Here is a 27164-nt window from a genome sequence, read left to right on the forward strand (position 1 = left end):
GGAAGACGGAAGAGGGTGATTAGTGACACCTCAACGGCAGAAAGGGCGGAGGAACCACCATCACTAAACACATGATGTGTGGGGTTTACTAGTCCCCCATCGGGCGCCTCCCCGGATGGCGGGTAGGGGAATGTATCTGACATATGGGTGATACTGGTGAAATGAAATAGCAAGGGTGGACCGAAACTGGTAATCTGTATTGTCTGTCCCAGAATGAGCGGCTGCAAACAGCGTCGGACCCAGAATGGGCGACTGAATTTCACACACTGTGGGGCTCATTACCTCATTAGTCAAAACCCCGTTATCCTTCGTGATAACCCCAAATTTCCTTATTTTTATTCTCTTTTCATGATGGAAACACAACCTATTGGATTACATACCCTAGGTGGTAACAAATCCACTCCCGTTCATGGGACAAGTAGACCTGCGGATTCTGGGGAGTCTCCAACAACATGTCATAAGAACCCTAAGGTTTTCTTGCCAACCATAAACATAAACTCTCTTCTTCAAGTTGGAAAATTGAAACAAACGCTAGACATACTAAGAGAAAAAAATGTAATGATATCAGCTGTACAGGAGACCAGATTCACAGATGAATGTTATTTTGAATCAGAAGGCTTTAGAATATTCAAAGGCAAACCTGGCAAAAGAGTCACAAAAAAATATACCACATCTAGGCACTTGCTTTATCGTCGACAAGAAAATGATCGAATCAGTCTTGGATTTATCTTCATGTTGTGGAAGAATGTCAATACTGCCTTTTAAATCTATGAATAAAGCTTATACGACAGTAGATTTCCATGCTCCCACAAATGTATGAAACAAAAAAGAATCAGAATCAGTCGACAAAATTTGGGAAAAACTTGAAAAAACAATTGACATAGTTCCAAAACACCATTCCATAATTTAATTTTGATTGGCGATTTTAAATGCACAAACTCGTAGAGAAAAGAAAGTATAAACAAATTGTTGGTGACTACCCTGCACATAAAAGAACAAATAAAAATGGTGAGCGACTAATTGATATTTGTAAGAACTGTGATCTTCTTTTAAAATCCACAGCCTTCAAGCGTCTACCTCGAAAAGCCAAAACTTGAAAACACCCTAACGCAATGTTTGGAGAATTCCAGCTGGACCACATAGATATTTCTAAAAAATCCACCAGGGAAATTTTCAGTGTTAAAGTTTTGAGGAATGCCAACACTAATTCTGATCATTACTTGTCTCTGGTCAAAATGAATATCATCCCAGAAAGCCGAAACAACCTTTCCAATATTTCCAGAAAAAACAAACCTCCAAAATTTGATATAAGTAAACTGAAAGATACCAATAACAAATTTACAAAAACTCAATAACAAATTCACAAAAACTCTACACAGCAAACCAAATAAAACAGACTGGAATAGAATTAAAGAAGCCATGGTACAATCAGCCACTGAAACTATACTGACCAGTAAAAAATATAAACACCTGTGGTGGAACGAAGATTGTAATGAAGCAACTGAAAAGCGAAGGCAGGCTTGGATAAAATGGAATAGCAAGAAAACCTCCGAAAATCACGATAACTTCATGAAGGTTAGGAAACATACATCAAAAGTAATGAGCACAACTAAGAGACTCTTCAACAAAACCAAATCGATGAAATAGAAGCGAATTTTAGAAGACATCGCACTCGGGAATTTTATAAAGCCATTAAATCACAACTATCGAAGTTTAAACCTCCTACGTTACATATACACTCCTGGAAATGGAAAAAAGAACACATTGACACCGGTGTGTCAGATCCACCATACTTGCTCCGGACACTGCGAGAGGGCTGTACAAGCAATGATCACACGCACGGCACAGCGGACACACCAGGAACCGCGGTGTTGGCCGTCGAATGGCGCTAGCTGCGCAGCATTTGTGCACCGCCGCTGTCAGTGTCAGCCAGTTTGCCGTGGCATACGGAGCTCCATCGCAGTCTTTAACACTGGTAGCATGCCGCGACAGCGTGGACGTGAACCGTATGTGCAGTTGACGGACTTTGAGCGAGGGCGTATAGTGGGCATGCGGGAGGCCGGGTGGACGTACCGCCGAATTGCTCAACACGTGGGGCGTGAGGTCTCCACAGTACATCGATGTTGTCGCCAGTGGTCGGCGGAAGGTGCACGTGCCCGTCGACCTGGGACCGGACCGCAGCGACGCACGGATGCACGCCAAGACCGTAGGATCCTACGCAGTGCCGTACGGGACCGCACCGCCACTTCCCAGCAAATTAGGGACACTGTTGCTCCTGGGGTATCGGCGAGGACCATTCGCAACCGTCTCCATGAAGCTGGGCTACGGTCCCGCACACCGTTAGGCCGTCTTCCGCTCACGCCCCAACATCGTGCAGCCCGCCTCCAGTGGTGTCGCGACAGACGTGAATGGAGGGACGAATGGAGACGTGTCGTCTTCAGCGATGAGAGTCGCTTCTGCCTTGGTGCCAATGATGGTCGTATGCGTGTTTGGCGCCGTGCAGGTGAGCGCCACAATCAGGACTGCATACGACCGAGGCACACAGGGCCAACACCCGGCATCATGGTGTGGGGAGCGATCTCCTACACTGGCCGTACACCACTGGTGATCGTCGAGGGGACACTGAATAGTGCACGTTACATCCAAACCGTCATCGAACCCATCGTTCTACCATTCCTAGACCGGCAAGGGAACTTGCTGTTCCAACAGGACAATGCACGTCCGCATGTATCCCGTGTCACCCAACGTTCTCTAGAAGGTGTAAGTCAACGACCCTGGCCAGCAAGATCTCCGGATCTGTCCCCCATTGAGCATGTTTGGGACTGGATGAAGCGTCGTCTCACGCGGTCTGCACGTCCAGCACGAACGATGGTCCAACTGAGGCGCCAGGTGGAAATGGCATGGCAAGCCGTTCCACAGGACTACATCCAGCACCTCTACGATCGTCTCCATGGGAGAATAGCAGCCTGCATTGCTGTACTAGTGCCGACATTGTGCATGCTCTGTTGCCTGTGTCTATGTGCCTGTGGTTCTGTCAGTGTGATCATGTGATGTATCTGACCCCAGGAATGTGTCAATAAAGTTTCCCCTTCCTGGGACAATGAATTCACGGTGTTATTATTTCAATTTCCAGGAGTGTAGTAGGACTCGATGGAAAACTAAATGTAAATAACAAATCATGTGCTGCAGCTTTTGGAAATTACTTTTCATCCCTACTGAATGCTGAAAATCCAAATGAAAAGCTTGATTTCCATCCTACTGTTCCTCCTGCAGATAGCCCCCTCCCACATTAGATGAAATCATGAAAACTATAGAAGGCCTGAAAATTAACAAATCTGGAGGTGAGGATAGCATCTTGGCTGAAATGTGGAAATACGCAGATCATGATACAATAAAACATCTCCGTGATATCATAGTGAAGATATGGGAAACTGAAATTCTACCTCCAGATTGGACCGTAGCAATTACTCACCCACTTCATAAAAAAAGGCGATAAGAGTGATCTGAATAATTACCAAGGAATCTCTTTGTTACCAACGACGTACACGATCTTTTCCAGACTGTTGTTAAACAGAGCTGAATCAGTCTTAGATCAACAATTGGGCGAATATCAAGCTGGTTTAAGGACATCAAGATCCTGTGCAGAGTAGATCCTTAACCTGAAATCTATTGTATCATACGCCAAATCAAGACCAAAAACCTTTGTTGTGACCTTTGTCGACTTTCAAAAAGCGTATGACTCAATTGATCGAGAAACAATAAAGAACACCCTTGCCGAATTTGGTATAGATAGGAAAACAATCAATCTTATAAGCGCCACTTTAAATAACACAGTGTCAAAGGTCAAGTTCAGAGACGAACTATCAGAACCATTTGAAATCTGTACAGGGGTGAGACAAGGTGACCTGCTCTCTCCATTGCTTTTCAACTGTGTCCTGGAAACGATAGTCATAGAGTGGAAAACAACCGTACCGCCAGGTAATGGGATTCAATTTGGACACAAAATAAATGGTGTCAGTTGAAACTGTTTGGCTTTTGCTGATGATCTGGCACTCATTGCAAATAATATTGACGAAGCTATGGTTCAAGTGTTCCGCCTATAATCAAAGACTGGCCTAAAAATAGCATTTAACAACACCGAATTCATCGCAAACATCAAACACGCTCCTCCTCATATTGAAATACAACAAGAGAAAATCAAGCAGTCGAAGAAATTTAAATATCTTGGAGAAATAATTACATCTAACGGTTCAGAAAATGCAGCTGTATAAAGTAGGTGTTCTAAAGTAGAAGGTGCTTTTCATCTGTGCAAAGACTTATGCAAAAGCAAAAGCCTGTCTTTAAACCTGAAACTTTGTCATTATAACACCGTAATTAGGCCGTCAGCTTTGTATGCATCAGAATGTTTAAACAAGACGAAGAAAGGACCACTACGAAAACCTGAAATAAAAGACCGGAAAATTTTGAGGAAAATCATTGGCCCTATCAAAGAAAACGGAGAATTCCGCCAAAGACACAACTGTGAATTATCCGAACATACAGAAGACATTGTTACCAGCATGAGGAAGCGGCGAATGATGGTTTTTGGTCATCTGCAAAGAATGAACCCGGAAGACTTACTCATCGCATACATTCATCAATTTCAAAAACTAAATTGTATTCAAAATGGGCAAGCTAAGTTAAAAAGGATTTATAAGAAGCTGAAATTTCATTTCATGACATTCAGGGTTGAGAAGCTTTCAGAGAAAAAGTAAAAATTACTAAAAACCTTATTTCGCTTGCCGCGCGGGATAAGCCGAGCGGTCCAGGGCGTTGCAGTCATGGACTGTGCGACTGGTCCCGGCGGAGGTTCGAGTCCTCCCTCGGGCATGGTTGTCTGTGTTTGTCGTTAGGATAATTTAGGTTAAGTAGTGTGTAAGTTTAGGGACTGATGACCTTAGCAATCAAGTCCCATAAGATTTCACACACATTTAAACATTTATTTCGCTTACTACGCCAGTTCCACGTCCTGCCTGCAAATGGTCAAAACAGAGAAAAGAAGCACAGTCAGCCAAAATGAAAATCTACTGGCAAAAGAGGAAAACACAATCAGGGAAGAGATAAAAATCTTCATGCTACATAGAAGGCCGAAACAATAGCAAAAAAATAAAATAAAATTCTATAATCACCCTTGTTAGAGATGCCCATTCCTCTTCAACCCAACCGTCTATTGAACTATCCATTATGGTAGTCAGAGAACTTCAATCGTGTCTTTTTAATCCTTAGTGGTTCCGTATCACACTTCTTTGCTCACTAATTCTCCACGACTAGTTTCTTAAACTTCATCCTAGTCTTCACTAAATTGTGATCTTAGTATATACCTCCCCTAGGTAAGCCTTACAGTACAGTATCTGATTTCGGAATATCTTCCTGATCGTGACATAATCTAACTGGTATCTTCCCTCCCGGCCTTTTCCAGGTATATTTCCTCCTCTTGTGACTCTTGAACGGAGTACTCACTATTACTAACAGAAATTTACTGCAGAACTTTCTCCTCTCTCATTCCTAGTACCAAGTCCATATTGCCTCATAACCCTTTCTTCTACTCCTTCCCCCACAACAGCAATCCAGTCTCCCATGACTATTTTAGATTTTCACCTCCATTTACCTACTGACCTCCCCGTTCAATATCCTTATATACTTTTTCTATCCCTTCATCTTCTGCTTATGACGTCAGCATGTATACCGTAACTATTGTTGTCGGTGTACGTCTTCTGTCCATTCCGATGAGAACAAACTTATCACTGAACTGCTCGCAGTAACCCATTCTTTGCCCTATCTTCCTATTCATAACGAATCCTTATCCCGTAACAGCATTTTCTGTTGCTGTAGATATCATCCTGTACTCGTGTTATCAGAAACCATTTTCTTTCCATTTCATTTCATTGGCTCTCACTAATTTCGATTGAGCCTTAGCATTTCCTTTTTCACATTTTCTGGCTTCAAACTTCTGACATTTCACGCCCTATCTTGTAGAACTTTACGTTTTCATTTGTTATTCAATCTTTTCCTCAAGGCCACCTCCACCTTGGCAGTCCTCTCTCGGAGATCCGAGTCGTTGACTGGTCCGGAATCTTTTGCCACTAGAGAGATCGAGAAGACATATTTTCAAATACAGGTCATATGTCCTGTGCATATACATGATGTATCTTTAACTCAGCTCTTTTCAATGCTTTCTGCATCCTATTGCCGTTGATAATTGCTTATTCTTGTGCCTTTTACGGACAGTTTCCCATCCCAACAGCAAGAAAGTGCCCTGAACGACTTGCAAAATTATTAAAAAAATATATCTGTAAGGTTGCATTTGACCCAGAATAAAGAAAAGTGTGACGTTAATCACATGAGCTCTAAAATAAATCCACTAAATTTTGATTACGCGATAAGTCACACAAATCTGAAGGCTGTAAATTCAGCTAAATACTTAGCGCTTACAATTACAAATAACCTAAATTGGAACGATCACATAGATAATATTGTGGGTAGAGCAAACCAAAGACTGCGAATCATTGGTAGAACACTTAGAAGGTGCAACAGGTCTACTAAAGAGACTGCTTACACCACGCGTGCCCGCCCCACTATGGATTATTGCTGTGCGGTGTGGGATCCGCATCAGGTGGGTCTGATGGATAACATCGAAAAAGTACAAAGAAGGGCAATTAGTTTTGTATTATAGCGAAATAGGCGAGATAGTGTCACAGGCATGATACGTGAATTGGAGTGGCAATCATTAAAACAAAGGCGTTTTTCGTTGCATCGGGAACTTCTCATGAAATTTCAATCACCAGTTTTCTCCTCCAATTGCGAAAACATTCTGTTGGCACCCACCTACATAAGAAGAAATTATCATCACGATGCAGTAAGAGAAATCAGGGCTCTCAAAAAAAAAAATATGAAGTGCTCGTTTTTCCCGCATGCCGTTCGAGAGTGGAACAGTAGAGAGACAGCTGGAAGGTGGTTCATTGAACCCTCTGCCAGGCACTTTATTGTGAATAGCAGAGTCATCACGTAGATGTAGATGCAGATGAACCTCTGTCCGCTCCTTTGTCATCTCTGACATGGACGTTGGCAGTATACGGGTGACTTCTCATGCAGGAAATTTTCTTCCGCCATTTCTGATGATTTTTATTCAAAATTTAAGCAGTGGCATGGTTCTAACCCGGGACCGGGGACATTTTGATTACTAGTCACAGACGCTATAACTAGACGTTTCAAGGTGAAATTTATGTCACCTACTAATGCCTACGGTGCCGGCCGAGGTGGCTGAGCTTTTCTAGGAGCTACAGTCTGGAACCGCGCGACCGCTACGGTCGCAGGTTCGATCCTGCCTCGTGCATGGATGTTTGTGACGTCCTTAGGTTAGTTAGGTTTAAGTAGTTCTAAGTTCTAGGGGTCTGATGACCTCAGCAGTTAAGTCCCATAATGCTCATAGCCATTTTGAACTAATGCCTACGGTCCCTTTATGGTGTAAAAGATTTAAGCTTCTAGGTCAGGACAATCTAATTATACGGCCATTTATGTCACCTCACTCATCAAAACCCGTACTGTTCTTCCCGTTGACCTACAATCATGGAATTCGGCAGGCATCAGTGTTTCACAGTACAAGTACAGGAAAAAAACAGTAATTGTTAGTTTGTGGTTATATCATACCGAAACTAATATTTTTCATCAATCTGTCTCTTTGTTCCTCTGTCAAAATACCTTTTTTTATCAGAAAACAATGCCGCGCGGGGTAGTTGTACGATCTAGGGAGCCTTGCCACGGTTCCCGCGGCTCTCCCAGTCGGAGGTTCGAGTCCTCCTGTGGGCATGGGTGTGTGTGTTGTCCTTAGTGTAAGTTAGTTTAAGTTGGATTAAATAGTGTGTAAGCCTAGGGACCGATGACCTTCGCAGTTTGCTCCCATAGAACTTACCACAAATTATCAAATTTCCAGGAAACAAGAAGCATAACAAGTTGAAGCTCATGCTACATAATAAGTTCTACTGTCCCTTGGAGGTGTGAAATATTTAAGCTTCTACGTCAACATAATCAAAAGATTCGACCGTCAAAGTCACATATTTTCATGCTCGGAAACTCTGTCATTAAAACCATAAGGTTACGTCCCGTTGACCTAGAATTCACGAAATTTGACGAAAAAACGTTTCACACTACAAGAAAAAATCCGAGAATTGTTAAATTGTAATTATATCACATAAGAATTATGTTTTTGCCATAAGAATCACCATTGCACTCATCGTCCGTCAAAATCATTAAAAAAAATGAAATTGTGTGGCATTGTTGGCCGGGAGGCCCCATTCGGGGGAGTTCGGCCAGCGTGTTGCAAGTCCTTTTTAGGTGACGCCACATCGGTGACTTGCGAGTCTGTGATGATGAAAATGATGATGATCGACACACATCACCCAGTCCCTTGCCGGGAACCGAACCCGTGGCCCCTCCGTGGTAGGCGGTAACGCTACCGCTACGCTACGGAGGCGGACAAGATATTAAAGAAAAATACGACTCCACGTAAACATGAAATATAAGCTGAAGTTATGTTTTTGCAAGTAAATAGAAAATTTTTCATTAAGTAATCTATTTTTACATATATATAATCTAAATACCTGAGTTGATCAATAAAAGAAGGAGATACAAAAGTGGTCAGGAAAATTCAGGAATACAGAAATACAAGGAATGGAATAAATAGGAACTGCAGGGAAGCTAAGCCGAAATAGCTGCACTCAAAATGTTTGCACACATGGACAAAGAAATGATTGTCCCAAGGACTGACTCAGCATATAGAAAAGTCAATACAGTCTCCGATGAAATTAAATCAAGGGTGATAACTTAACGAGTGCACTTGAATTGCACAGTTAAATGCAGCGAAGATGGCGGATGCTTGGAAAGAGTATTGAAGGCCTCTATGAGGGGATTCTGATAGAAGAAACAGGAGAAGAGATAGGAAATCCGCTACTAGAATCAGAATTAGAAAGAGCTTTGGAAGACTTAATATCGCATAAGTCAGATGTGATGGATAACAATCCATTAGAATATCTAAAGTCACTGTGGGAAGTGGCAACAAATCGATTATTGACGTCAATGTGTCTAATTTATGAGACAGGCGATATACCATCAGACTTTCGGAAAAACATCATTCACACAATTCCAAAGATTGCAAGAGCCGACAAGTGCTAGAATTGTCACACAATCAGCTGAACAGCATCCCAGTTACTGATATTAAATAATAACACACAGAAGAAAAGAAAACTGAGTATCTGTTAGATGAAGATGAGTTTGGCTTTAGGAAAGGAAATAGCACCAGAGAGGCAATTCTGACGTCGCGATTGATATGGAAGCCAGACTAGAGAAATTTTAGACACGTTTATAGTATTTGTCGACCTGGAAAAATCATTCCAGAATGTAAAATAGTGCAAGATGTTCGAAATTCTGAGAAAAAAACGTAAGTTATAGGGAAAGACGGGTAATATACATTATACATCGGAACCAAGAGGGAACAATAACAGAGGAAACTTCCTGGCAGATTAAAACTGTGTGCCGAAGCGACAGAGGAAGGCCAAGAACGAAGTGCTCGGGTTAAAAAAGGTATAAGACAGGCTTGTTGGCTTTCGCACTACTGTTCAGTCGTAAATCGAAGAAGCGATGTTGTAAATTGAAAGAAGTTTCAAGAGAGGAATTAAAATTCAAGTTGAAAGACTATCAATAAGAATCGCTGATGACATTGGTATCCGGAGTGGAAGTGAAGAAGAATCACATGATCTCTTGAATGGAATTAGCAATCTGGTGAGTACAGAATATGGATTGAGAGTAAATCGAAGAAAGACGAAATTAATCAGAAGTAGCAGAAATGAGACCAACAAGAAACTTAACATCAGGATTCATGGTCACGAATTAGATGAAGTTACGGATTCTACTGCCTAGGCAGCAAAATAACCAATGACGGACGGAGCAAGGAGGACATAAAAAGAAGACTAGCACTGGCAAAAAGGAAATTCATCGAAAAGAGAAGTCTACCAACATTAAAGACAGGACTTAATCTAAGGAAGAAATTTCTGAGAATATACGTTTGGATTGCAGCACCGTATGATGGTAAAACGTGGACTGTCGGAAAACCAGAAAAGAAGAGAATCGAAGAATTTGTGATGTTGTGGTACAGAAGAATGTTGAAAATTAGGTGGACTGATAAGGTAAGGAATGAGGAGGTACTCCGGAGAATCGGAGAGGAAAGGAATATGTGGAAAATTCTGACAACGTAAAGGGACAGGATGGTGGGACATCTGTTACGTAATCAAGCAATAACTTCCATAGTACTAGAACAGTGGTTCGCAGCCTTTCTTAGACCATTACTAGCTAATGCAGTCAGGCCTTACATCTACATCTACATTTATATTCCGCAAGCCACCCAACGGTGTGTGGCGGAGGGCACTTTACGCGCCACTGTCATTACCTCCCTTTCCTGTTCCAGTCGCGTATGGTTCGCGGCAAGAACGACTGGCGGAAAGCCTTCGTGCGCGCTCGAAGCTCTCTAATTTTACACACGTGATCTCCTCGGGAGGTATAAGTAGGGGGTGACAATATATTCGATACCTCATCCAGAAACGCACCCTCCCGAAACCTGGACAGCAAGCTAGACCGCGATGCAGAGCGCCTCTCTTGCAGAGTCTGCCACTTGAGTTTGCTAAACATCTCCGTAACACTATCACACTTACCAAATAACCCTGTGATGAATCGCGCCGGTCTTCTTTGGATCTTCTCTATCTCCTCCGTCAACCCGATCTGGTACGTGTCCCACACTGTGTGGCGAAATAAATAAAAAGAAATTAAATTTATTGATTTTTTGAAAAGAGGAAAAATTATGGACATGGAACTGTAACTTTAGAATTTTTGAAAGGAATTTTTACGGAATGTATTGACCGCCTTGAATGCGGACAAATTCAGTGCTACGTGAACTATGCCTGTAATATAATTTACCATTCCGATTAATTACATTTTGAATTCTACGTCATTGTTGATTTGATCAGAGTTCTCACCTTAGACATAGAATTAGTCCTTCTGCCACAATAAAATGGTTCAAATGGCTCTGAACACTATGGGACTTAACATCTTTGGTCATCAGTCCCCTAGAACTTAGAACTACGTAAACCTAACTAACCTAAGGACATCACACACATCCATGCCCACGGCAGGATTCGAACCTGCGACCGTAGCGGTCGCGCGGTTCCGGACTGAGCGCCTAGAACAGCTAGACCACCGCGGCCGGCCTCTGCCACAATATTAATTCATTAGTCGCCATCGGTGTTCTTCTCTTTGTTGACCGTGTGTTGTAACCTCCCCACAATAAAAATCTAGAATTATCTTTCACATTTAGTGTAACCTTCCTAAAAATAAATTGCGCAACCTATCAATAATAAAATGTGACTAATCTCTCAATAATAAAAATGTGACTCACTTGTAACCTTTCAATAATTGACTGTGAATTTAAACTGGTACATTTTAGACGTCAGCAGTGCTGCGTCATGGCCCTGAAAGATCATTCTGAATAAATAGAAAATTCTTACCTCAATAAAGTCGCCGGATAACGCATATATATCTGCTCCTATAAGAAATTTTTCTGGCGCGTCCGAGTGCAATGCTGGCCGATAGATTTGCCATGTATAAAAAGAACAACTGGTTTTTCTTTGCAATAATCGGGATAACCATGGATTGGAGAAATTAGTAAATTCTTTAAAGTGAAATGACTGATTGTCAAAAGTTACTTTTTATGAGAAAGATTATTATTAAGAGATTTTTTAAAACATTTACATGGGACTTGATATAACAATACTACATATGCGCGAGGCTGCTTTTACCTTGTGCTACAACGCTCAGGCTCCGCCATCGCTCCACCACGACCGGCCCAGCCAAGACGATACACCAGACTGCTCGCTAGCAACAACTTACTCCTACTGCCACACAGTTCCTACTGCAGTCAACACTGCTCTTTGGCCTCAGATTCTCTTATAGCTTACATATCGCAGGCAGCGCGTGAGCAGTCCATCGAAATTACATCTACTCGAGTGCGCTAGCAACAAATTCCTTAATCATGGACCTCTTACATAACCCTCCACTGGGGTGGCAAAAATTTGGCAGCGATGGTGAGTCAATTGGACTTGCCATGAGCAACAAATTTTTCTATAATCTGTTTAATTAACTAAGTCTACAGTTACAGAGTACATGCACTGAGTTCAGAACATATTAAGAAATGACAAAATGTATACGCAATGAATACAAAATATATTAACAAATGACATAAAGTGCACACGCACTGTAAAACTCTTTAGCATTTTTACAAGAACTAGATACATTAAGAAATGAAATAAAGTGCACACACATTATAAAAGTCTTTAGCATATTTGGGACAACTAATCATATTAACAAATGAAATGAAGTGCACACGCACTGTCAAAGTCTTTAACATTTTGCAAAAATTGAATACATTAAGAAAAGAAATAAAATGCACGTGCACTGTAAAAGTTTTTAGCATCTCTTTTTTCCTTTTCTTTTTTCTATATAAGAAATGAATACATCAGGAAATGAAATAAAGTGCATACGAACTGTATAGGTCTCTAACATTTTACAAGAACTAGGAAGGGAATGGGAAGGACAGCATCATGGTTGTAGCACAGTGGGTTGCACGTAGCTGCACTGAAAGTCCATATCTTTCTACAGAAGCACAAACCCAAGTGAGACAATCTGTTCTCTTCCCTGAAGTATTTATCAGTGTAGCCAAGACACTGAAATGTTGTATTCATATTGTATGTTATCATTTTGGTAGTACATTAGGTACACCAAACAGTAGGTCCACAATAGCATCTCCATCATTCAAGGTGGTGGACAGCTTGATATGTCAACACCACATTCTTGTAGAATCCATTCTCTTACATTAACGTAGAATTAGTGCAAAAACCAAATATAGTGCTCCATGATCATGAGGATGGACAGGGCATATGGATATTGCAGTAATCGCTGGTAATTAGGTCAGAAGGTGAAGGATACATTAAGTCTTATGCTAGTGATCATTCAGAATTACACTAGCGTATCAACTGATCTGAATAATTATTGGTATTCATCTGCTAGTTACTAAACATGTATGTGCTATGTATGGAGTATTACAAAACATTATTCATATGTCATCTTATTACAGTAATTATTGGCATAACATTTATGCATAAGTCATCTCGTTACAGTAATCATTGGCATAGCATTTATGCATAAGTCATCTCGTTACAGTAATCATTGGCACAACATTTATAGAGTATAACAATACATCATTCATAACACATCTCATTACAGTAATTATTAGCATAGCATTTACGCATAGGTCATCTCATTACAGTAATCATTAGCACAGCATTTATGCATAAGTCATGTCATTACAGTAATCATTGGTATAGCATTTCTGCATAAGGCATGTCATTGCAATAATTATTGGCATAGCATTTATGCACAAGTCATCTCATTATAATAATCATTGGCATACCATTTATGCAGTATTACAAAACATCATTCGTAACTCATCTCATTACAGTAATTATTGGCATCATGTCATCTCATTACAGTAATCATTGGCATCATAAGACATCTTATTACAGTAATCAGTGGCATTCACTGGCCAGTTACTAAACATGTAGCAAGTATTGAGTATTAAAAACACTATTCATAACTCATCCAATCGCAGTAATTATTGGCACTCATTGGCCAATTACAAAGGATTCATATAGTTTTACAAAACATTATTCAGTATTATTCACAAGTCATCATTCAAAACAGGAGTCATTGAGTGTAGCATCAAGCTGCTAGTGTTTATATATGATATCATGTGGGTGACATAAGGCATATTTAAAATGTAAGACATTGTAACTATTACTCAAGGTCTGTAGACCAATAACATAGACAGAAAGGAATCAATACATCAGAAAAATTTGCAGGACTAGAAATATTTCTTAAACTGGTAGCATTATTTAGTTGTATACTGGTAATAGTTGGGACTGGTAATAAAAATTTGTTTGTGCTAGCAATGCATTGCGTCGGGATCGATAATTAATTTCTGGGGCATGAAAATATTTGCTTTTGACTTATTGCTGGAAATAAGGATTAATGACGTCATTCGTCATGAGTCAGCTGTAGCAAGATTATGAAACAAGTAGAGTATATGTGACCACATTCATAAATAATAGAAACAACTGTGTAAAAGAATGCAAGTACTAGAACAGGTTTAATAACTAACTGCTTATAGCACATTAATTTCATGATTTGCTTCTCCTGGAAAAAATAGAAAATGGATTATTGACCTGAAAGAAAAAATGTATATTATGCTGAAAAGTAGTGAACTTCGAATTAACAGGTAATGAAACGTGTACTCAATATGTATGTACTCTAGCTGTCTTTTCCAAAAGATTCAGTCATTATACTATGCGACATACGACATACTGTCAAAAGGGACTGCAACAAATACTTATATAACTACATAGCATCTCTTAACTAATAGTAAATATATAAACTGCATCATTATCATCATCTGCAAAGAAAAACTTCATTATTCATATTACCATATTCTTCATACAACTATTCATCATCATTTATTATCATCTGCAAAAAATAGACACTTCATTATTCATATTCATATTACCATTTACTTCATACAACTATTCATAGTGTAGGGTTTCTTACTTCTAGCATATTTCATCACTAAAACTAAGATGTGTAGTTCTGCCTGACAGCCTGCATCAATCGCCTCGTATTCTGAAAGAAAAATAATTAGTTCAGTCTGCTATTATACGGTGTGTATAGTATATTCTGGTTAATGCTTGTTAATTCTGATCCATTTACTCTTCATGGTACAGTATTGCATTTTCTTTCGTTCATTCCGATGGTGAAATTTCCATTTCATAGTAAACCACTGTGGTTTGTTTAATTTATTTCTTTTACACGGTATTGCTTTCTGAAAACGATGAATATGGATTAATATCTTGTATTTAAATCATATACTCATTAAATAAAAACTTGTTTCTAGTGATATAACTAAGCATACAGCATAGCATGACAGAAAACGTATTAGGTCAGAAACACAGACAGTTTTCAAGTGCAAAAAATGTACACACAGTATCATAATGTAGTAGCAAAAAATGTAGAATAGTCAAGATGTTGAGATATCGTATGGCAAAATGTCATTGTCAACTGGTTTTTGTTACTTCTTAAAGATTTCATAGTGAATACAGATAAAAATTCTACTTTCGATAGGAAAACAATCATACATAGACAAAAAAGTGGAAGATGTGCACGGTTTGATATATAACGACAAGAAAAGCGACTTGCTGACCTTAACTTGCCGGGCACTTTCCAAGAAAAAATACGATCATTATCAGTAAGTAATCACATAAATATAATTGCATAAGTGGCCACATAAATATCAGCAGATGGCATTACAGTGTGATAAATCATAAAGTATGTTCATTCAATAAAGGGTGTAATATTGGAGACATGGTGATTGCCCTTGCTTTTTCTGGTTCTCAAAGTTTCGACGTGCACTACATTAGGGTGAGGAATTCTTCGTATTCTATATGGACCTGCGTATAGAAGTTCAAATTTACTGCATCTACTCTTTCCTCTGTTGGATAAATAATGCGTGCGTACTAATATCTTCTGTCCAATGTGAAAGTCACGGCGTGTACAAACCTGTTTTTGCTGTCTCCTCCGGCGCTCTGCGGCACGTTTGATGTTGTTCAGCGCAATGTCAATTATTTCATGGTGGCGTAGTCGATGAGATGTAGGAAAGAATACTAATTCTTTAATTTTTTTGGATGGTTCAACATTTTTCAGTATAACAGTCGGAGATAGCATAGTAGATTCATTTGGTATGGAGGTAATTACATCCTAGAATGAAAGTATGTGTGTATCCCAATCAATATGTTTTTATGGCAGTATATTCTACATAGTTTACCAATTTCTTTCATTAGTCGTTCACAAGGGTTCGAAGAAGCGTGATACTTGGATATATAGATCGGAGAAATGTTTCTAGCTCGTAACATACGGGTCCATATCGCAGATCGAAATTGTGGTACATTGTCGGAAATTACTTTCAATAGATGCCCTACATGAAATAGAAAATGTTTTACAAATGCATTCGAAACAGATTTAGCAGTAGTTTTGCGTAACGGAGTGAAGGTAACAAATTTCGAAGTGAGTTCAACAGCGACAAAGATGTAACAAAAACATCTACTAGATCTGGGAAACGGACCAAAAATGTCTACAGCGGCCATATGTCTCAATTTAATCGGTACATTACGATGTAACGGAGGATTATGTGAAGTCGTGTCTGATTTAGCTTTCTGGGAGATTTTACATGACGCTAAAACTCGTCGAATACATTTCTCCATGTTAACAAAGTAACAGTTCTGTCTCAGTATAAGAAAACATTTTCTGGCTCCATAATGTGCGCAACTTAAATGAGTATACCAAATTAATTTGTTAACAAGCTCGTCAGGAATACATAATAACCAGTTGTTGCTGTCAGGGTGAGAGCAGCGAAACAGAATATTATTGCGTACAGTATAATGGTCTCTAATGGTAACATTACTCTTATGTTGCCAAAGGGGTTTAATTTCTTTCCACACGTTGTCTTTGCTCTGCTCTTGTGCTATGTCTCGTTATGGCGATGAAATGAAATTTTCAAATGCGACTTGTTGAATATACAAGACGCTAGAATTTGCTTGGGAGAAGTTGGTTGCGATGTCTATGAGAAAGATTAGTGAAGTGTCGGCAGAAGTGCCAACACTGTTTTGTTTGAGGAGACCGAAATGCACGCTAAAAGCTCACGCAGGCTGGCGTGAGGTCTGAAACAGGATACGTAATGAATGCTATAAAGAAAAGTACGTAGCTTCTGGAATACTTAACTTTAATCCACATTTGTAGAACATCTCTCGTTACTGTACAGGCTTTATAATCACAATATCAATTGGTAATGGCGCCTTGCTAGGTCGTAGCAAAAGTAGCTGAAGGCTATGCTAACTATCGTCTCGGCAAATGAGAGCGTAATTCTCAGTGAACCATGTCTAGCAACGTCGGCTGTACAACTGGGGACGAGTGCTAGTACGTCTCACTAGACCTGCCGTGTGGCGGCGCTCGGTCTGCAATCACTGACAGTGGCGACACGTGGGTCCGTCGTATACTAGCGGACCGCGGCCGATTTAAAAGCTACCACCTAGCAAGTGTGGTGTCTGGCGATGACACCACAATTAGTATTAAGAGATTTTTTTTAAAACATTTACATGGGACTTGATATAACAATACTACATATGCGCGAGGCTGCTTTTAACTTATGCTACAACGCTCAGGCTCCGCCATCGCTCCACCACGACCGGCCCAGCCAAGACGATACACCAGACTGCTCGCTAGCAACAACTTACTGCTACTGCCACACAGTTCCTACTGCAGTCAACACCGCTCTTTGGTCTCAGATTCTCTTATAGCTTACATATCGCAGGCAGCGCGTGAGCAATCCATCGAAATTACATCTGCGCGAGTGTGCTAGCAACAAATTCCTTAATCATGGACCTCTTACAGTGTATCTTCCTGAGTCGGCATCGGTTCACTTCACGAAGACGGTGGAAACAAAGGAATACAATGCTACGTCACTTTAAGTAATTCTCGTGAAACTTAGATACTTCTCACTAGTTTTTATTCACAACACAATAAGACTTGCTGTGCTCGTCGCACAAACCATAATTACTAACCATATGGCTGCCTTTCCGCACACTCCAAAAATTACGTCCATCCTCCACAAGGCAACAGTCGAAAGTGTCTCTTAGCTCCTCCTTGGAGTATGAAACAAAAGAGGATCCAACATGAACACTACAGAGATTATATTCTACATCCCTCTCAATTTAATATTTGGCGTATCCTTTAAGGTATTGAGTATCTCCGCGTCGGAATGTGTCATTACAACTGATGAGCAATACTCAAGTATAGGTCGAACGAGTGTTTTGTAAGCCACCTCCTTTGTTGGTGGACTTCATTTTCTAAGGACTCTCCCAATGAATCTCAACCTGGTACCCGCCTTACCAACAATTAATTTTATATCATCATCCCACTTCAAATCGTTCCGCACGCATACTCCCAGATCTTTTTCAGAAGTAACTGCTACCAGTGTTTGTTCCGCTATCATATGATCATACAATAAAGGATCCTTCTTTCTATATATTCGCCTTCCCCCTCTCCCCTGTCGTGTGTTGCCCTCCTCGCCCCCCCCTCTCACATTATTACCAACATTAACAACATACTTCTCCTGCATTACTCCCCTCCACTGCGACACTTGCTTGACCTGCACATTGCAACCCCATTTGAAATCAACCAAGTTAACTTGTGTGCACTATACTCACCGTTCGTACATCACTTGATTGCAGCATTCTTTATTTCTAAACTGGCAGAAATTGGAAAACTGCAGGCTGTTAATGCCTTGTGTCTGACCACAACCACTAATAGCAATAGCATTGATAGTAACACTGTGTAGTGCGCTATCGCAGTACATACGTAGATACCGCTGTGTCGTGCTGTCAGCCAATTCATTTATCTGTTTCGAAGCGGGTAATGAAGCAATTTCTATACTACTGCAGGTAATATCTGCAACTTGGAGAAGACATTTTCTTGAGATATTTAGCATTTGTTATGTATATATCTCACTTTCATCATCAGTGATGTACGAGACAAAGCACAACGCATGTGCGCAATTTCGTGGACTGTATGAGGAACCTGTAACCTCCTCCACCGCACTAACGTTACTAAATAAGAAATAATAGTTATTGGTGACATTTATAATCAATACTAAAGCGTTACAAAATTGCGATAATAGTAATGATCTTTTGAAAATAATTTTGTTTCGTGACTGAAACAGAATCGAATCGTTTAGTGTTTACCCCTCAGAAAATTTCATTGCCCCCAGGCTGCGAATCATGTGTCTGTAGAGGGTAAAAACTGTAGAGGAAAGCTAAGACTGGAGTACATCCAACAAATAATTTAGGACGTACGTTGCAAGTGCTACTCTGAGACGAAGAGATTGGCACGTAAGAGGCAACCAACAAGTCAGAAGACTCATGGAGAAAAAAGAGAGAGAGACAGAGAGAGAGAAAAAGAGAGATTCCCCTGATTTTTATATGTCTGGGCTAGTCTCAGGAAGTACTTAGAGATTTTGATACAGTCTTGAAATTATCGTGACCGACATCTTGCCACTATCGACATCGATTATAGGCAAAAGTCATCGAGACTCTCTATTTCCGCAATAGATAAACTATCTATGAACATAATTTAGTTTTTACGAAACCCTCAGTGCGTGAATCCTTAGAAACCAAATTTTAATGCCACCTGGGGATGCTCACACCCCGGCGTCTGGTAGACAAGAACTACCCCTGCGAAGACGGCTTCTACTTCCCTAGTAAGCTATAATTAATGTCACTGTGGCAGCTCACTATTCTAATTGCTCTGTTGCCTCCAGTTGTTTGTGACGCAGCGTGATGCGCTGGTGCTGTCAGCCGCACATCCTCTTCGTTCTGAGTGAGAACTGGAGCCCGGACGCCGCGCAGTGACGGCTGTTGTTCTGTCGAGTTGTGACACCTGGCCGGTGGGTGGCTGTAGAGCCAGTGGGCGGTCGGCGGTCTGTGCCAAACCGGACAGCTAATGAGCGGGCAGCGAGAGCAGCGAAAGGTGTGGCGCGGTCGGAATCTGCGTATAAAAGGAACCCGCGCCGCTCCACTGGCAGTACTCGATCGCCAGACCGACACACACCCAACACCGCTCCACCATGTACAAGCTTGTAAGTACCACGCCACGAGATAGCTGAATCTGCGCTCCTTGCTTCACGGCAGTGTTCATTTCATAGGAGTTATCCACTACATTACAGGCCCATATCATTAAGGTCGACATGCAGCAGGATTTTGGAACTTCTATTGTGTTACGTAGAAATACTGGAACACGTGAGGCAATACTGACCCTACGACTAATCTTAGAAGATAGATTAAGGAAAGGCAAACCTACGTTTCCAGCATTTGTAGACTTCGAGAAAGCTTTTGACAATGTTGACTGGAATACTCTCTTTCAAATTCTGAAGGTGCCAGGGATAAAATGCAGGGAGCGAAAGGCTATTTACAATTTGTACAGAAACCAGATGGCAGTTATAAAAGTCGAGGGGCATGAAAGAGAAGCAGCGGTTGGGAAGCGAGTGAGACAGGGTTGTAGCCTATCCCCGATGTTATTCAATCTGCATATTGAGCAAGCAGTGCAGTAAACAAAAGAAAAATTCGGAATCGGTATTAAAACCCATGGAGAGGAAATAAAAACTTTGAGATTTGCCAATGACATTGTAATTCTGTCAGAGACAGCAAAGGACGAAAAAGAGCAGTTGAACGGAATGGACAGTGTCTTGAAAGGAGGATATAAGATGAAAATCAACAAAAGCAAAACGAGGATAATGGAATGTAGTCGAATTAAATTGGGTGATGCTGAGGGTATTAGATTAGGCAATGAGACACTTAAAGTAGTGAATGAGTTTTTTTTATTTGGGGAGCAAAATAACTGATGATAGTCGAAGTAGGGAGGACATAAAATGTAGACTGGCAATGGCAAGGACAGCGTTTCTAAAGAATAGAAATTTGTTAACATCGAGTATAGATTTAAATGCCAGGAAGTCGTTTCTGAAAGTATTTGTGTGGGATGTAGCCATGTATGGAAGTGAAACATGGACGATAAATAGTTCGGACAAGAAGACAATAGAAGCTTTCGAAATGTGGTGCTACAGAAGAATGCTGAAGATTAGATGGGTAGATCACATAACTAATGAGGAAGTACTGAATAGAATTGGGGAGAAGAGGAGGTTGTGGCACAACTTGACTAGAAGAAGGGATCGGTTGGTAGGACATGTTCTGAGGCATCAAGGGATCACCAGTTTAGTTTGGAGGGCAACGTGGAGGGTAAAAATCGTAGATGGAGGCCAAGAGATGAATACACTAAGCAGATTCAGAAAGATGTAGGTTGCAGTAGGCACAGGGAGATGAAGAAGCTTGCACAGGGTAGAGTAGCATGGAGAGCTGCATCAAACCAGTCTCCGGACTGAAGACCACAATAACAACAACATTGTGTTCCAACATTATTAATTACTTCGGAAAGCACTGTCTAATGACACATACTCAACACGTGTTCAGAAAACATCGTTCTTGTGAAACACAACTAGCTCTTTATTGACACGAAGTGCTTACTGCTATCCACAACGGATTTCAAAATGATCCCGTACTTCTAGATTTCCAAAACGTACCTCACAAGCGTTTTACAATTAAATTGCGTGCTGCTTATGACATATAGTCTGCGTTATGCGACTGGATTCGTAATTTCCTGTCAGACTGATCACAGTTTATAATAATTGACGCAAAGTCGTCGAATAAAATAGGAGTGATTTCTGGCGTGCCACAGAGTAGAGTTATAGGTCCTCTGTAGTTTCTTATTTACATAAACGATTTAGGAGACAATCCGACCTGTCTTATGTTGTTTGCAGATGATGCTGTCGTTTATCTAATAAAGTCATCAGAAGATAAAAAAAATTGCATAACGCTTAAGATAAGATATTGTATACTGCGAAATTTGGCAGTTGATCCTAAATAATGAAAAGTGTGAGGTCATCAACATGGGTGCTAAAAGAAATCCGTTAAACTTCGGGCACACGATAAATTAATCAAACCCAAAGGCCGTAAATTCTTCTAAATCCCTAATTATTAAAGTTACGAAGAACTTATATTGGAAAGAACACACTAAAAATGTTGTGGAGAAGACGAACCAAAGACAGTTCAATTGGTAGGGCACTTAAAAGATGCAACAGATCTACTAAAGGGTCTGCACTTTTGAGGTACTGCTGCACGGTATGGGATCCTTACCATATAGGATTAAGGAGTATATCGAGAAAGTTCAAAGAAGGACCGCACGTTTTGTATCATCGAGATATAGGAGAGAGAATGACACGGATATGACACAGGATTTGGGGTAGACATCACTAAAACAAAGGCGCTCCTCGTTGCAGCGTTATCTTCTCACGAAGTTTCAATCACTATCTTTCTCTTTCGAACGCGAAAATATTTTGTTGAGGTAGACATACATAGAGAGAAAAAGTCATCGTAGTAAAATAAGGGCAATCGGAGTTCACACGGAAAGATATAGGTATTCGTTTCTCCCGTACGCTGTTCGAGAGTAGTGTAACAGAACTACTGTGATGTTGGTTTGATCAACCATCTGCCAGGCACATAAGTGTGATTGGCACAGTAGTCATGTAGATGTAGATGTTTTCTTGGAAGAATTTTCCGAGTTCTTGATTTCGTCGCTGCGATCACTAACCATTTTACGCTGACCTGGCGCCGGCCGGAGTGGCCGAGCTGTTAAAAGGCGCTAGAGTCTGGAACCATCGACCGCTACGGTCGCTGGTTCGAATCCTGCCTCGGGCATTTATGTGTGTGATGTCATTAGGTTAGTTAGGTTTAAGTAGTTCTAAGTTCTAGGGGACTTATGATCACAGCAGTTGAGTCCCATAGTGCTCAGAGCCATTTGAACCATTTTTTTGAACGCTGACCTGGCAGTGGGGCCGATAACAGCCGAAGAAAGACTATTCAGGAGTCATCAGTCAAGTATTGCGTAACTCTGGGAATTAAGATTAAATAGCTTCGTCCCACAATAAGTATTCGTTAACTAATACACTGAGTAATCGCCTTCAGTTTTTGGAGATGAACGTTACCGCGCAGGTTACAAGTAGCCAAATACATATGAATTAAGAGACAAAGGAATTACAGACACTGGCTGCGAAGAGACATTGATTTAAATCAGTGAGTACAGTTGAAAATTTGAATTGACTGGGAATCGAAACCAGTTCTCCTGCTGCTTACCTAAGTCACCAGCATGCGGTGGTCATCAGGCCGGCGCGAACTATCTTAACCCGCCTCCCGTCAGACCCAAATTGTCAACTTATGCTCACACTACTGATGTAGTGTGTCTTGCCCATTACCCTCGTTACTCGTGGCATTTCGCCGATTCCCGTACGAGTTCGAGCCTCGTGTGCATCCGCACTGAAGAGATCACTGGCCGTCCTCGCCTTCATTATTTATATGTGTTCTTTCATCAAGGGAATCGCTGTACATCTGAGAAATAATTCACGTTAAAACTTGACCAAGATACATGCTTACAATGCTAACCCTTACCCCGCTTTCTGGCGTTTAATATACACAATACCTTAACTGTTATTCCGAGCTCAGAGGGGAAAACTTAAACATTCATGTTAGTGAACAAGCTTTTAATAGTCTTGACAACATAAGTAATATGAGCGGCATTATGTAAGTTTCAAATCTCGAGACAGCTACAGATAAAGTTAAATTAACAACCACCAAATTCTCACGTAAATACGCGTAAATAATTAGAGCAAATCCTCGTAAGACATATATTGACACTTCCAGACCACCTCTATGACACAAAATTTTGATGTTATTATTTGACATTGTCGTATAGGGGTTAGGCCATCTATGTTAAAACGTGTGGATAAAAATCCAAGGTCAAGACCGGTGGCATTCCTTTATTGACAGCTAGTTTCAGCTCACTGACGAGCCATCTTCAGATCAATAAAAATTATTACCCACTTTTGTGCATATCAGCCACCAAGCATTACACATAAACGTAATCTGTTGAGCAGAATCTACGTTGTTGTAACGGTGCGGAAAAATTTCAGTTTTACTTGGTACATACACGTATTTGCGGAAAAATTACGTTGTTAGGCAGTGGCTGCTATTACCTTCAGAGATGGGTGAAGGTGTGAATGGGGAACTACCGCTGCACTATAGAAGATTATATTCGTCTTTAATCCACAGTTTTAGGTGTTCCTATGTTGAATGGTGACAGCCCCAGAGACAATAAACACATATAATCTTGGAGGATGAAGGCTGTGGTTGGAACGGGTGACACGTAAATCATTAGAATGTTTGGAGCAATTTCGAGCAGACGTGATCGATGTATGAATTATGTGGAAAAATGTACGGTGGAACGGTGATATCTCTAGCTCTTCAATGGATGAGGGTCTGTGGACTGGAAAGAAGAAGGATGGAGGCACAAACCCGTCGAGTAATATCCGTCTTAGAACAGATGTTGCTTACTATAGTTTAGGTGTAACACACGCCTAGCACTGGTAGGAGTGGGGTTGATAAAGAAGTTTAGAAGTAAAAATGAATGAAAAGACAGTGTCGAACTCACAAACTTGGCTGACTAGGCCACCTACTGCGACCTTCGAAGCTTAGATGAATATAGCGAATGAACATTGTTAAGAGTATTCTAGAGGGAAAAAAATGGTTCAAATGGCTCTAAGCACTACGGGACTTCACATCTGACGTCATCAGTCCCCTAGACTTAAAGCGACGTAAACCTAACTAACCCAAGGACATCACACACACATCCATGCCCGAGTCAGGATTCGAACCTGCGACCGCCCCAGCCGAGTGGTTCCAGACTGAAGCGCCTAGAACCGCTCGGCCATCGTAGCCGGCCGAGAGGAAAGTAATCTCCACTATTTGACGATAGAGTATTTTTCAGAATTTGGGAAAAGTGACAGCTCCAAAGAGAATTAAAAATTGGAATCTCACTTGTCTGAGATATAGTCATCCAAGAACACTGCAGTGGAATATTTTCTATCAGAAAACTCTTCGTTCATGTTGTTTGTGTTTCCAACCATTCTTCCAGAATTTACATTTCAATGCAGTTTATCTTGTGGATAAGAATAATTATTAGACACATATTGCAACTTAGGTTTTAGTATCGTTTTTATACAAATGTGTTTCTTTGTACACTATAGAAGATGAAATTAAATTATTTGTAGAATATCTGTTTAAATTTTTACGAAAAACTCAGTTGCACCCGACCAGTAGCCGCCATTCGCATATACAAGATATAGAAACAGATCTCTCACATCGGATAAAACTTCTGGGTTGACCTCTGTGGCCGAGCAGTTCTAGGCGCTTCAGTCCAGAACCGCGCTGCTGCTACGGTCACAGGTTCGAATCCTGCCTCGGACATAGATGTGTGTGATGTCCTTAGGCTAATTAGGTTTAAGTAGTTCTAAGTCTAGTGGACTGATGACTCAGATGTTAAGTCCCATAGTGCTCAGAGTCATTTGAACCATTTTTGAAAAGTTCTGGGCTGAGAACCCGTTGTCAATGTACGCTCTTTAATGAAGTTTTATCCTGATATGTGAGAGACATCTTCAAAGATAATTTAACTGAAGTAAACACCATTCTTGAAGGCTTTCATAATAGTACTAAGTAGCTTTATCGTCATATTTGTCCCCCAGCTTCTCATAAGTCACTGCTTAAATGCACGAGAGTATAGAGTGCAGACCGGAACTGTCTAAGGTATGAGTAGTGAGTGCCATGCCAGCTTCTACATTCACAGAACTGCCTCTCCTTGCAGCTGATCCTGTCCGCGTTGGTGGCCGCCGCGTCCGCCGGGTACCTGGGAGGCTACGCCGCCCCCGCCTACGCCGCCCCCGTGGCCGCCTACGCCGCCCCCGTCGCCGCCGTAGCGCACGCCCCCGTGGCTGTGGCCCACGCCGCCCCCGCTGTGGCCGTGGCACACGCCCCAGTCGCCTCCTCTGTGGCCAACACGTACAGGATTTCGCAGACTGCCCGCCTCGCATACGCAGCCCCTGCCGTGGCTCACGCCCCCGTGGCCTACGCCGCCCCCGCTGTAGCTCACGCTCCCGTCGCCTACGCCGCCCCCGCTGTGGCTCACGCTCCCGTCGCCTACACCGCCCCCGCCTACGGCTACGCCCGCTACGCCGCCGCTGCCCCCGCTCTGGGCTACGGCTACGGAGCCTATGGCTACGCCGCCCCCGCTCTTGGCTACGGCCACGCCCTCGTCCATTAGGGCCTGCACCAACTACAATGTACCCCATTTGTAACATAAAACCAAATAAAAACTAAAAAATTTCGTAATAACAATGAACTGTAAAATTCTTTCTTTTCATGTAGGTTAATTCTTACAGAGAAGAAAACAGCAACCAGCCACTATTAATACTGCTATTTATATAGGTAAATAGAGCAGTTACCGGTTTCGAACTGGAAAGTTAATCATGAGACGGCTGTTCACATGATTTTCAAGATACACTTTACATTATCGTCCGTTTTCGATTTTTATTATTCCACTGTGGCGAAGTATTTTTGGTGTGTTGTTGCCCTACTGTAGAAAAACAGTGTTAGAAGTGCCCTATGTGAAAATAACTAACCTCCAAACGATGAAATACAGCGTAAATAAATATGTAAGGTTAAGTGGTTATGGTACTTACGTCGAAAATTCCGCGCGATTTTGTTGCGAAGTTGCAGGATTGTATTTTTCGCAAATTCCTAAATATATCCAGCACTTACGTAACTTGTACAGCACCATATTGTGCAAAGCACCACACACACACACACACACACACACACACACACGCACGCACACACACACACACACACACCAAAAAAAATTTGTCACAAGTAAAGTTATCACAGAGATTACAGATTTACAAACTCAACAGTGTCAGACACATTCTCTCTCGGAGACATCACAATATACAGGTTGCTTTGATTTCAGAGAATGACTGATTTTAAAGAATGACATAACTTAATGAAAATTAAAACACAAAGATAAACCTTACATTATGAGCGTATAATGTTACAAATGAAGTTGACAGCTGTAGTAACCAGCTTGTGTGAATGCTACTTATATGGTATTATGTAAATACTGTGCTATGTACAAGGAACAACATAGAGGTGAGATAAAATGAATAATATGACAGTAACAATTGTATTAACATCTACCTATGGTGCACTGAAATATAGTACCAGTAAGTTTCATTTTTTTTTTTTTTTTTTTTTAGAGTCAAGGTAGCATTACGAGTACATTAAAAGTATCTATATTACAAAGAATACCATATTCTTTTCACCTTCGGGACAGCCCATGAACCATCCCACATCTTTTGCAGCGCTGGAAGAAATACTGTTTTGGAAAACTGATAAGACATTAAAAAGATACTGCAATATCGTCGATCCACTATGTCA

General features: G+C 41.0%; 1 protein-coding gene across 1 annotated transcript; it reads left to right on the forward strand.

The window, feature by feature from the left end:
- The first annotated feature begins 19834 nt into the window (after window positions 1–19834).
- On the forward strand, window positions 19835–26066 carry LOC126092317 (cuticle protein 12.5-like). Its single transcript, XM_049907850.1, has 2 exons — window positions 19835–19873; window positions 25537–26066. The coding sequence occupies exons 1-2, from the start codon at window positions 19862–19864 to the stop codon at window positions 25990–25992; spliced, it is 468 nt and encodes a 155-aa protein (XP_049763807.1). The 5' UTR covers window positions 19835–19861; the 3' UTR covers window positions 25993–26066.
- The last annotated feature ends 1098 nt before the right edge of the window (window positions 26067–27164 follow it).

This window comes from Schistocerca cancellata, chromosome 7 (genome assembly GCF_023864275.1).
Source record: "Schistocerca cancellata isolate TAMUIC-IGC-003103 chromosome 7, iqSchCanc2.1, whole genome shotgun sequence".
Classification (NCBI taxonomy): domain Eukaryota; kingdom Metazoa; phylum Arthropoda; class Insecta; order Orthoptera; family Acrididae; genus Schistocerca; species Schistocerca cancellata.